General features: G+C 44.2%; 2 protein-coding genes and 1 pseudogene across 2 annotated transcripts; 2 read left to right on the top strand and 1 right to left on the bottom strand.

Moving 5' to 3' along the window:
* On the top strand, nt 1,455-5,566 carry LOC8060994 (3-phosphoinositide-dependent protein kinase 2). The gene is made up of 11 exons (XM_002458796.2): nt 1,455-2,126; nt 2,248-2,428; nt 2,554-2,606; nt 2,682-2,783; nt 2,862-2,967; nt 3,058-3,136; nt 3,517-3,682; nt 4,226-4,360; nt 4,447-4,613; nt 4,748-4,970; nt 5,053-5,566. Exons 1-11 carry the CDS (start codon nt 1,917-1,919, stop codon nt 5,143-5,145), a joined length of 1,515 nt encoding a protein of 504 aa, XP_002458841.1. The 5' UTR covers nt 1,455-1,916; the 3' UTR covers nt 5,146-5,566.
* On the top strand, nt 6,364-9,253 carry LOC8063111 (annotated as a pseudogene).
* LOC8062441 (protein NRT1/ PTR FAMILY 5.10) lies at nt 9,726-12,138 on the bottom strand. The gene is made up of 4 exons (XM_002456672.2): nt 11,591-12,138; nt 11,303-11,520; nt 10,743-11,206; nt 9,726-10,657 (listed from the first exon to the last, which is right to left on the bottom strand). The coding sequence occupies exons 1-4, from the start codon at nt 11,865-11,867 to the stop codon at nt 9,829-9,831; spliced, it is 1,788 nt and encodes a 595-aa protein (XP_002456717.2). The 5' UTR covers nt 11,868-12,138; the 3' UTR covers nt 9,726-9,828.

Raw genomic sequence — 12,197 nt, 5'->3', positions numbered from 1 at the left:
TTTTTTTGACCCGCAGGGAATTTCTCGGGCGCACAACGCAAACAAGGAAGCCGGGGGCCATCAGTGCTGCTTTCCGCAATGTGGCGCGCGGGCCAAGGAGGCCGACACAGCCGGGAAAGAATCATGCCCCTGGCCGTGCCGCCGTATCATCATGCTTTCTTTCATGGCCGGAGGGGGCCAGGGCCCTACCGGCCCACAAGAGTGGAGAGTGACCAGAGACGCTGCCGTGTCGCACCGGAACGTATCATTTCCTGCTTTCCGTTGATGTTGTAGTTGCCGGGCAGCCGTAAGAGGATGCTGTACGTGACGACAACAGAGGAGGCCGCTGGTACAAACGCACTTGCGAGTTGGGACACATTTTGCAGGGAGCGTGACTTAGCCCTGTTCGCTTCAACTTAGGGTTTAGTTCACACAAAAAAAACTAAAAACTTTTCAATATTTCTATCACATCGAATTTTACGGCATATACATAAAGCATTAAATATAGTCAAAAATAAAAACTAACTAAACAATTTATCGATAAATCACGAGATAAATCTTTTAAACCTAGTTAGACCATATAATTAGATAATAGTTATCATAAACAAACAAAAGTGCTACAATATCCTAAAACTTTTCATTTTGCCAACTAAACAAGGCCTTAAACTTATTATCATCAGTCGAATGTGTTAATCATTTAACAATGTTTTTTTCCTCACAACAAATCAACCAACAATACTTTCTACCATAGTTTTAAAGATTTTAGGGTGAATAGAACACTAAGATTCTTTATTATAAATTAATAAATACTCCCTCCATCATAAATTGTAAGTCATTCCAAGAATCTTGGAGAGTCAAAGCATTTTCACGTTTGACCAAAATTATAGAGAGAAATACTAAGATTTTTAACATAAAGTGAGTATACTATGAAAATATAATTAAGAAAGAATCTAATGATACTTAGTTGGTATCATAACAATTATTATTTTATCATATAAATTTGGTCAAACTTAGAAAAGTTTGACTCTCCAAAATTCTTGAAATTACTTACAATTTGGGATGGAGGGATTATCTTTCAATTGTAACTTGATAAATTGTAAAGTAGTGCTAGTCAGATTTGTAACGTGAAAACAACTTAGTTTGGAGCTTTATTAAGATACGTCCTCTGTCAACAAATTTTCCTTGGTCACGGGTATTGTGGTAGCTGAATGTTATTGGTGATAAAAAAAAAGGTATATTGGAGTGGTAGTACAAGATAGAGCTTACATGTGTGTACTAGGGAGAAAAAAAAAGATGGCTGAAAAGTTGTGGTTGGGAATTGGGGGAGATACAATCGGCTTTATTTAAAGGAAGATTAAGAAAAATATTGGTGATAAAAAAGGAGTATATTGAAAAATGTTAGAGAGGGAAAAAAAACTGCTGGAGAGTGGAGATGCTTAACTAATCTTAAACAGAGTCACGAAAAAGACGCCGATGAGCCCCGTTCATCCCATCCTTCTTCCATCATTCGATCACACACCCCCACGCCAGAGGTCGAAAGCACACGAGACAACCGCAAGGCACCAACAGCAGAAGAGGAACCTCGCCGGCCGCACCACTCCATCTCTGATCTCCCGCCCATTCTCATTCGTTCCCCTCGCGTCGCGTCGCGTCGCGTGATTCGATCGATCGGACTCCAATTCCTCCGCCCCGTTCCGTTCCGTCCAGGCCGCTGCCGCTGCGCCCAGGCCCCAGCGAGCCCCCGACCCCCAAAGGCTGCGGCCGTCGCAGTCCCATCGATTCCTCCCGCTTCGCTTTCCCACCCCTCGAAGCCGAATCCGATGGTTCCACCCGTTGACTGCCTCCGCCATCGGAGGCCGCGCCGCCTCCTCCCCGCCTTCTTCCTCGGTCCCCGCGCCCGCCTCCTCCTATAGATACACCGCCCGCGCATCGCCCCCATGGCGGTCGGCGGCGACGACGACAGCATGGAGCGGGACTTCGCTGCCAGGCTGCGCCTCGCGCATTCGCCCTCCCCGGCCTCGCCTGCTGCCGCCGCTTCCTCCTCCCCCACCGCAGCCGGGGGGATCGCCTTCCGCGCGCCGCAGGAGCAGTTCACCGCCGATGACTTCGTACTCGGCAAGATCTACGGCGTCGGCTCGTACTCCAAGGTTCTCTTACTGCCACTCGCTTACTGCATGGGTGTACCGTGGCCTGCGCGGCCGCCGCCTGGATCGTGGGAATTGCGGTTATTCACAGAGGGTGGGATGATGGGAAAAAAAAAAATGGCAGGTGGTGCGGGCCACGAAGAAGGACACGGGCCGCGTCTACGCGCTCAAGATCATGGACAAGAAGTTCATCACCAAGGAGAACAAGATCTCCTACGTCAAGATGGAGCGCATCGTGCTCGACCAGCTCGACCACCCGGGCGTCATCAGGCTCTTCTTCACTTTCCAGGACACATACTCCCTCTGTTAGTGCCCCTTCTCAACCAACCAGCAGTAGTCAGAAACTCAGAACTAACGGTGAAGAGCTACTAATTCGATTGTAAAGTAAATGCCACCCTTGGATCAATACCATGTCTCTTTTGCCGTGTAGACATGGCGCTGGAGTCGTGCGAAGGTGGGGAGTTGTTCGACCAAATTGTCCGGGTTAGTGTCCAGCTGCTTACAATGTGGTTCATTCCTGTTCTGCCTTTGGTTCTTGTGCTCATAATTCGGTTGCAGAAAGGTCGGCTCTCTGAGGACGATGCACGGTTTTATGCTGCTGAAATCGTTGATATATTGGAGTATTTGCATGGGGTCGGCCTAATTCATCGGGACGTCAAGGTAGGTGTGAAATGAAATCAGTTGCTCATGATGCTGTATACTGTTTGATATTTGACAAGGACTGCATTGGTCTTTCAGCCAGAAAATCTACTGCTTACTTCTGATGGACACATCAAGATCGCTGACTTTGGTAGTGTCAAGCCTACAAGGGATACTCCAATCAAAGTTCTCCCAAATTCAACTAGTAAGACAAAACATAAGCTGCCCTGAATCATGATAGAATTCTATATATCCCACTTTTTAATTATTCTTGTTTTCCAACGTTTATGTACAGCTGAAAGGGCATGTACATTTGTTGGAACCGCTGCATATGTACCACCTGAGGTCCTGAACTCTGCCCCAGCAACCTTTGGGTGAGTAAACCTATATCTGGTAAACACACAAGATATCATTACTAGTAGGATGTTCTGTTTTCTTTCATTATACTCGAATTATTCATTTACCATACATTTTTTTTTATATCTGTGGGACTTATTTACTGGATTATCATGAATCAGCATCACACTATTATTGACTACACTATACATGAGATATTCAGACTAGTCCTCGCTGTCAGCAGTAATCTAAATGCACATTCGTTCATAAGATGCTGAAGAGTGAAAGGTCTGGTTGCACATAACTAGAAACATTCATTGTCCAAGAGACGAATGCACGCCTTGAAACTGCACTTTGTGGTGATATGAACAAAGAATAGAGACTCATACTTATATTTGTACTATGAACTTCATCACAGAAATGATTTATGGGCATTGGGATGCACACTGTACCAAATGCTTTCTGGCTCGTCGCCGTTTAAAGATGCCAGTGAATGGTTAATTTTCCAGAGAATCATTGCAAGGGACCTCAAATTTCCAGAGTACTTTTCAGCTGAAGCAAGAGATCTTATTGACAAATTGCTGGTATGTACAAATACCTATTGCTTCTATGGATCATGTGCCAAGTTGCTCATTTATTATTTATGCAAATGAAATGCTGTTTTGTTTTACTTAAATACCACAAAAAACGTGAAATGTGTTTCCAGTGGAAATAATGAGTCCACGACAAAGTGTGTTCAAATTCCAACTACCTACCTTGGGACAAATGAGTGAGTTTGTACCCTGTGGACTGTATCGAGAAACCTATAAAAAAACCAGGATTAGTTTCAAAAATGACAAGGATGGTAAGAAATAAAGAAAGTAGCCTAGCCATGCTTTGCCTGGGCTATCTCTAGTTTGGTAATAGAAACTGCAAGCGTATATAAGTCAGATTCTGGAAAATCAGTGGATGCTCAGTTATGCTTACTGTCCAAACACAAAGGTGACTGTTTTTCTTTGAAGACCAGTGAATTTGTATTCGTTTCCCTAAAACAGTTTCCATGCCTTTGACCTTTTATCCCAATTTCGAAAACCATGAATTTGATGTTTGGCTTCACTTTATCTAATATTTATCTTATGAATATGTAGGATGTTGATCCAAGCAAAAGGCCAGGTGCAGGACCTGATGGTTATTCTTCCTTGAAGGCGCATCCTTTCTTCAGAGGCATAGACTGGAAGAACCTGAGGAAGACACGACCACCTAAGCTTGCATTTGATGCAAATGTATTTTTTGTTACTCACTATGTCAATTAAATCTTTACTTTATTCCCGCCTTCATCTTCCTAAGTCCTAACAATATCCCCAATCAGGCAAATGAAGATGAGGATGGCCAGGATTCAAATTGGTTGGCACACATGGGAACTGTGGCAGTCAACCAACAGTCAAATACTGTTGGTAATAATGGTGCCCCATCATCATCTGAAGTGCGCTCCCATATATCTAAATTATCTTCCATCGACTCCTTTGACTCAAAATGGTAAATCTTGTATATCTTGAAATCGATTATGCCCTACAAAAGTCAAATGCAATGTGGAAATGGTAGACACTATACTCTCATTTTTTACACAAGATATTTATGTTGATGGATATATTGCTTAAACAATGTGGCAGGCAAGAATTCCTGGACCCTGGTGAGTCTGTAGTCTTGATATCAAAGCTGAAGAAGATTAATAAGCTAGCAAACAAGAAGGTCCAGTTGATCCTCACTGACAAACCTCAATTGATATGTGTTGACCCTTCAAAAATGGTGGCCAAGGGAAACATTATTTGGTCTGATGACCCAAGTGAACTTAGTGTGCAAGTATCAGATTCTTCACATTTTAGAATATGCACGGTATTCATCTCAGTTACTGTTGCTTCTTTAGTGTTGTGCTGGAATTTGCATGCTTATCACACCTAATTGAGTTGTCTTACAGCCAAAGAAGGTGTCAACGTTTGAGGATGCGAAACAGCGTGCCTGGCAATGGAAGAAGGCAATTGAAGACCTCCAACGCGGCCAAAGGAATTGATTTTCAATTCAAATCAAAACCCTAAAACCTCAAATTAGGCATTACAGCAACAGCACATCCTTTTCACTTGGAGGAACATGTGAGGGGGTTTATTTCTCCTGCCGTCCTGATCCCGTGCCTGGATGCAAGGAATTTGCTACTCGCTAATTCACACAACTGAATGGTGGCTCCCAAAATTTTCCCCTTTCCATCTATGTTTTCATATAGCACACAATTTTGTTTCACTTTTGCGACGTTGCAGCAGATAGCGTCAAAACAGGCTGCGGTCTGGAAATATTGACACAGGAAACTATTTTGTCTAAACGACTCTAACAGTCTGCCATACTTCATTCTCTCTGTTGTCTTCTGTTCATCTATATCAAGAGTAATTCTTTGATTCCCAGGATATTGAATACTATGTTCATTACTGTTGACACATAAATTTTCCACAGCCTGTTGGCTCGAAACGCTTGGGCTCTAAGGCCAGTTTCAGTGGAGGTTTCACCAGGATGTCATGCACATTTATTAGAGTGTCATATCAGCAAAACTGTACTTTTTGCATGAAACGAAGATGAGAGAGAAGAAAGTAGTTTCACTATGGTGAAACTCCACGGGCGTTCTTTTCCACGCGGTGAAACGGGATGAAATTCCCATTGAGGGCTAAATTGTTTCACCATCTTACATGTGATCCAATCATTTTGCAGCAATTTAATGCTTTGCTTAGCCTTGGAAACAACAAAGTGAAATGCTCATTGCTGGGGTTATTTCATAGATGGTTTCATTTCAATCTCGATGATGTGTTGGTATGTGAAACCGTATAGTGACACTGTCCATTGAGACTGGCCTAATCTAATCTCAATATCCTGATTTCAAGTGACAATGTATTGTGAACCAATATTTATATGAACCAATATTTATATGGTTTCCTAATATGCAACAAATCATTATTCTTTTTCCTTCATCACATTTGGAGTGCTTCGCAGAAATCTTAGTTCTCAGATAGCACCGCAGTCTATAGAAGTATATGCTACTCCCTCCATGTTCCTAAATATATAGAGTCATTTCGAGATTGTCTTAAGTCAAATATTTGATTATAAATATTTTTTTGAGTTTAAATAAAAATATGAAAATGATGCAAGTAGATTCATCTCGTAATATAGACTGTCGATGTCATGGAGGGAGTATCCGCTGTATATAACCTTTTTTCAATTTCCATAGCGTTGTAATAAATACCAAAAACATTGGTTGATGTATAGGCAAATGTTATTTTGGGTGATATCGAGACAAATTCACGACACTTTTAAGCATGCATCCAAAGAGATTCACGACCAGTCAATGCCACGCGCCTCTGTTTTTTTTCCCCCGCTCGGGAGGCCCGCGCGGAGGATTCAATGATTCTCCCTGTGGAGCGTAGGTAAACAATGCCAAGCGGTCTGCGCTGCGCCGCAGCACACACTTCCTGTTCGACGGAATGCCCCGTTAGACCAGAACGCCTGACGCCATGACCTTCCTGAGGCTCGGTCGCGGCCTCCTCTTCCGGGACATCTCCGGGCGCTGCACGCATCGGCCTCAAAGGAAAGGTGCATCCATTTCTCCTCGTACCACCTCCACCCCCGGCATAGAAACGCCGTGGAGCACTTACGCCGCTGTGTTTTCTTGTTGTTCTTGTTCATGGAAGCAGGAGATTGTGCCGCGTGCTTCCGGCGGTACAGGTCACAACACTTCTCCCTAGATGGAGTTGAGGACGTGGCAGAGCAAGGCGTCGAACTGCTGCCGTTATTATCTCTGGCGAAGAACCTGGCTTGTGTCGCCGAGGAGTCGGCCGCGGCCGTCCAGAGGCAGAGGAAGCCACTCACGCGTATGGAGCGGAAGCGGTTGGCTGAGCTCCGCATCAAGAAGAGGGTTAAGGAGCAGTACCTTAATGGCAAGTTCTACAACCTCATGGATATGGTCGTGAAGAATGCTGAGACACTGGAGGATGCATACGATATTGTCCGTCAGATCTAGCGTCTGCGAAGGATGATGTCTGCTTTGTCACGCTGGCAGAGCAGCTGAGGAGTGGGGAGTTTGATGTCCGAGGAAAGGCGAAGAGAAAACGTGGAGGACACCTTGTTCTTCCTAGGCTGAACCTGAAAGTGGTTCAGGAAGCGATAAGGGTGGTGCTTGAGGTTGTCTATAGGCCTCAGTTCTCAAAGATATCACATGGTTGTCGCAGTGGGTGGGGATATCACTTAGCTCTCAGGTTCATATCTGATGAAATCGGAGTTCCAGATTGGTGCTTTACTGTCCGCTTGCACAAGGAAGTTGATAGTAATGTAATCTCTAAGCTTATTTTGCTAATACAGGAGAGGATCGAGGACACCCAATTAGTTGCATTCATGCAAAATATGTTTGATGCCAAGGTGATCAATTTGGTATTTGGTGGGTACTCCAAAGGTCATGGGCTGCCTCAAGAAGGTGTACTTGCACCAATCGTGATGAACATATATCTTGACAATTTTGACCATGAGGTATTCAGGATTCGCTTGAAACATGAAGGCCTTGGTTTAGAGCCAACAAATGTTTCAGAAGACCATGGCTCAAATTTGAGGCGGTGGTTTTGGAGTCAACTTAAGGACAGGGATGAAAATAGTGAAGGTCAAACAGATTGTCAGACAAAGACAAAGCTATATGCTTGTAGATATATGGATGAGATTTTCGCTGCAGTTTCTGGATCCAGAGATGATGTGGAAGATATGCAATATGAAATGGTTTCTTGCTTAAACAAATCACTTTACTTGGATGTTGACAATAAATTTCATCTTAGACCAATCAGAAGGAACCCACGAGGCTTACAATTTGCTGGTGTTGTGGTCAGAGTAGAAACGAAGGAAAATGCTAAACTGAAAGCTGTGCATAAGCTGAATGAGAAGATTGATTTGTTTGCATCTCAGAAGCAAGAGATTTGGGACGCTATGAATCTTAGAGTAGGAAAGAAGTGGTTGACATATGGCTTGAGAAGAATAAAAGAGAGTGAGAGATCAAGTCGATTGGCCTTAGCACCCCTTTGCTGGATCACATTTCACAATTTAGAAAAGAGGGAATGAAGACAGATCACTGGTTCAAAACTTTGCTAAAGGTATGGATGCAGGATGTTGATGCCCAAAATGAGCTAAATGAGAATGTTCTCTTATCAAAATACATTGCTGAACCAGCACTTATGCAAGACCTTAGGGATGCATTCTACAACTTCCAGAAGCAAGCTAAAGATTACATTTCATCAGAGACTGCTGCAACTGAAGCATTGTTGTCCAATTTAAAGAGTGAGGAATCAACTAGTACCTGCACTACTGGCAGTGTCATTAAAATTAATGCACATCTTAGCTATATTCAGAAGTGCCTTCATCGCTATGGTATAATTAAATCTCGAAGGTTTCCCTAGGCATGTTTCAGCCCTTGTCTTGCAAGATGATGAGTTAATAGTAAGTTGGTTTACAGGGATAATCCATCGTTGGATAAGATGGTTTTCTGAAGTTGATAATTTTATAGAACTTCAGCTTATGTTTGTCGAATGTGTTAGAAAATCCTGCATCAGGACACTATCTGTGAAGTACAGGATGTATGAAAAACTGACAGAAAAGCGGTTTGAATTTGATCATGGCATTCCGATGGTTGAGGATTTTGAGGAAATAATTAAACCTTTAGAATCTAGTTATTCCGTGGCTTCTACTGATGAAGCTTTGATGTATGGCATTTCTAGTAGTGGTTTAGTTGTACTAACACTGTCAAGAGTTAGAGTCCCTACTCGACAATTCAACTGCTTTGTCATGGGCTGCCAATCTGCGTCACCAAGTATGTATGTGCTTCATGTGAAGGAGAAACAGCGTTTCCCTGGATGGAGGACAGGTTTCTCATCATCAATCAATGGGATTTTGGATGGTAAACGAATTAGATTGTGCACCCAGCATATTAAAGATCTATATCTAGGACACATTTCCCTTCAATCAGTCGATTTTGGTTCCCTGCTTATAGATGACTCAAAGATGATACGTGTGATTTTCTAATAGTAGAAAAACGCTTTGTAAGTTACATGATAGTAGGTCAGTACTCGTAAATCTGAACATGGTATACAATTATAATATGATTTTGTAGAGACAACTTGATTGGTATGCTTGTGGACTATTTCAAATAGAAATTTGCCTCCAATTTGAAGTTACTCCTTTGCGGTGAGTGGTTCAGATTTTCAGAGTTCAATTTTAGTTGGCAGTTCTTCAGTATTCTAAAATTTTGTGTGTTGTGCGTGTGTTAGGGAGTTGGTGCCCTCTCCCCCTGCAACTTATTCTCTCTTCTTAATGAAGTGACACACTAGGTGAACCATGGGTGGCGCCTAAGCAGTACCTAGGTAGACTAGATGGCCATTAGGCACTAGGCATTGTCTATCCTAGGTAGTTGAGGTGGCTACTTTGTTTTTTCTTTTCTTTTCTCGGACACGTAGGAATGTTGGAGAAATGCGTTTCCACTCTTATTTTATAACAATTTCAATGATCCACTTATTTATTTGGATCAACAAAGCACAAAAGTTTCTACTTTAATTAGGAACCTTATCCCCAGAGGGCGTGATCTGATGGACAAATGCAGGATCCAGATCCTGGTTATATTTCTAGTTAATCAATATGAAGAGAGAGCCCACAGGCACTTGAAGCAAGACTTATCAGCTCTGTGCAGTTATTGTGCTGAAATAGAAGCCTTTTTCTTATGCACATACATCTGTGCAAAGTACATGTAAGCAGCCAGGCCAAAAGCACTGAGGACGGCAAGAAACCAGTAGAAGTAATCCAGATGCGCTCGGTTTAGGTTGTTGGAGAACCAGCTTCCTCCGGTGCTACTGGTCACCTTGTCAATGGTGTACACAAGAAAGCTACTGATGAAGTTCCCTGTCCCAACTATGCTGAAGTATAAACCCAAGCCCAAGCTGCGTATACTATGAGGCACTTGGTCATAGAACAGTTCTTGCAATCCAACAATGGCGAAAGCATCAGAGAATCCAACCATAATGTACTGAGGGGCAATCCACATGAAGCTCATAGGAATAACATCTTGAGGGTTATCCAGTAGGCCATAGTCACTAGCCACCTTGAGCCTCCTTGTCTCCACGAGTGCAGCAATGACGGCCATGGCTGTCGAAATAGCCAACCCGACACCGATCCTTTGCAGCATTGTGATGCCTGAAGGGTTCTTGGTGTATTTTCTGGCCATGGGCAGGAGGATCCGGTCATAGATTGGCAGGGAGACCATGACTGAAGCACTGATCAAGTTTTGCAGGGAAGCAGCTGGGACTACTATGCTACCTATCCTCCTGTCCAGTGTGCTTGCCTGCTTAGTGAAGAAAGTAATGGACTGTGCAACAACAACAGCGTAAATCAGGCATGTGGCCCAAATAGGGAACAGCTTGAGCAATGCCGTGGCTTCATCATGAGGAAAATTTGAGCTTCCGATGTTGCTAGTATCGCTATCAAATGACAATGGCAGAGAGTTGTGAGAATCATCAGGTAATCTGCAAGACAAAAGAGAATGATTTTTTTTTTCAGAAGAATGGCTGGCCTCAACGGAAGAAGGTCGTTTGATAATAATAAGCTCACTTTGCGCACCATGGCGCAAGCCATGCCACAAGCGATCTGCCGACTTGTTGAAACAGGCCTCCACTGCCACTGCTCTTGAGAGGATAGAAGCGGTAAGTCTTGGTCCCCATAACAAAGAGAACAAGGCCAATTATCATGGCAAGGCATGGGATCCCAAACCCAAACTGCCAGCTTACGCTTTCTTGCACGTAGTTCAGTATCGACACGGTGACGGCGTTGCCACCATATGCAGCGAAGTACCACCAGTTGAAGAAAGAGCTCCTGGAGGCCAGTTCTGCAGGGTCATTCTCGTCGAATTGATCTGCTCCAAATGCTTGGGCGCAAGGTTTATGGCCACCCTGACCAAATGCCACCACATAGAGGGACAGGTAGAAGAGAGCCATAGGAACAGAAGACGAATACTTCGGCCTGCCCACAGACTCTGATGGCAGAAGAACTGATGAGATGGTGAGCATCCCTAGCCCCTGGAGACAGTTAAGCAACAGTAATAATTCGATCAGGTTCAAATACCCCATATCCAGAATTCCAGATTCCAGAATTCAGTTGTTTGCGTTTCATACTATGATGTAGAGGATGGACGCGCAGACGATGGTACGGTACCGACCGAGCCAGGAGTCGGCGACGGCAGAGCCGAGCAGCGGCAGCAGGAGCGCGGTGCCAAGCCACGCGTTGACGGCCGCGGCGGCCGACGACGTGGACTGCCCGAGGGGGCCGGTCAGGTAGATCATCAGGTTGCCCATGACGCCGAAGAAGGCGAACCGCTCCGCCGCCTCCACGCCTGAGTCACGGAGAGCACGAATCACTAAAAGTGTTGCGCAATTTCGAGTAGCGTAGGAGGAGTACCGTACCGATGATGAAGAGCGCAGCACGCCAACGGCCGGAGTCGCCGCGTGAGGCCGGACGGCCGAGGTGGTCCACCGCGCAGAGCGGCGACTCTGGCCGCGGCAGGAGCGCCGCCTCCATCTCCTCTTCCATCACGCAGCCTCGCTGTTGCTGCTGCGCTGCCTTGTTGCACTGTTCGAAGTCAGCGTGCTGTCTGTGTAGCTGAACCTCGTCTTGATGATACAACTGCAGAGCGTGTTCCATCCTGACAGTGATAACTGATAACCCTCTCCTACCTGCCATTGCCGTGAACAGTGAACACCAAACGCTCTGGTTGGTGTTTGCAGGATGATATCGCTCTGCACGTTTCAATAAAAAAAAAATATCGCTCTGCACGTAAACCCCTGATATTGAGTTAAAAAAAAACCCTTATGTTGTGGCTGTAGTCTCTGTAACCGGATAGATAATAAAAGGCTGCTGCATTGTATTTGTCGTCTCCTTATTTATGCCGCTCATGGAATAAATTTTCCACTCTCAAATAATTCACTACACCCTATACTTGTTCGTTTGACCTTATCTATCGAATCTGTTAGCTATTCAGCAATATTTTTCATAATAAATCAGTAAACAGTT

The sequence above is a fragment of the Sorghum bicolor genome, chromosome 3 (assembly GCF_000003195.3).
Source record: "Sorghum bicolor cultivar BTx623 chromosome 3, Sorghum_bicolor_NCBIv3, whole genome shotgun sequence".
Classification (NCBI taxonomy): domain Eukaryota; kingdom Viridiplantae; phylum Streptophyta; class Magnoliopsida; order Poales; family Poaceae; genus Sorghum; species Sorghum bicolor.
This window is presented reverse-complemented; position numbering and strand designations above follow the sequence as displayed.

What these genes read in the sequence shown, in the direction of transcription:
- LOC8060994 (XM_002458796.2), top strand. Translation starts at nt 1,917, where the DNA reads ATGGCGGTCGGCGGCGACGACGACAGCATGGAGCGGGACTTCGCTGCC. An exon ending in GACTCCTTTGACTCAAAATG is followed by an intron (nt 4,614 to 4,747) that starts GTAAATCTTGTA and finishes ACAATGTGGCAG; the next exon opens with GCAAGAATTCCTGGACCCTG. An exon ending in CACATTTTAGAATATGCACG is followed by an intron (nt 4,971 to 5,052) that starts GTATTCATCTCA and finishes GTTGTCTTACAG; the next exon opens with CCAAAGAAGGTGTCAACGTT.
- LOC8062441 (XM_002456672.2), bottom strand. Translation starts at nt 11,867, where the DNA reads ATGGCAGGTAGGAGAGGGTTATCAGTTATCACTGTCAGGATGGAACAC. An exon ending in CGTCCATCCTCTACATCATA is followed by an intron (nt 11,207 to 11,302) that starts GTATGAAACGCA and finishes AACTGTCTCCAG; the next exon opens with GGGCTAGGGATGCTCACCAT. An exon ending in CTTGCGCCATGGTGCGCAAA is followed by an intron (nt 10,658 to 10,742) that starts GTGAGCTTATTA and finishes TTTGTCTTGCAG; the next exon opens with ATTACCTGATGATTCTCACA.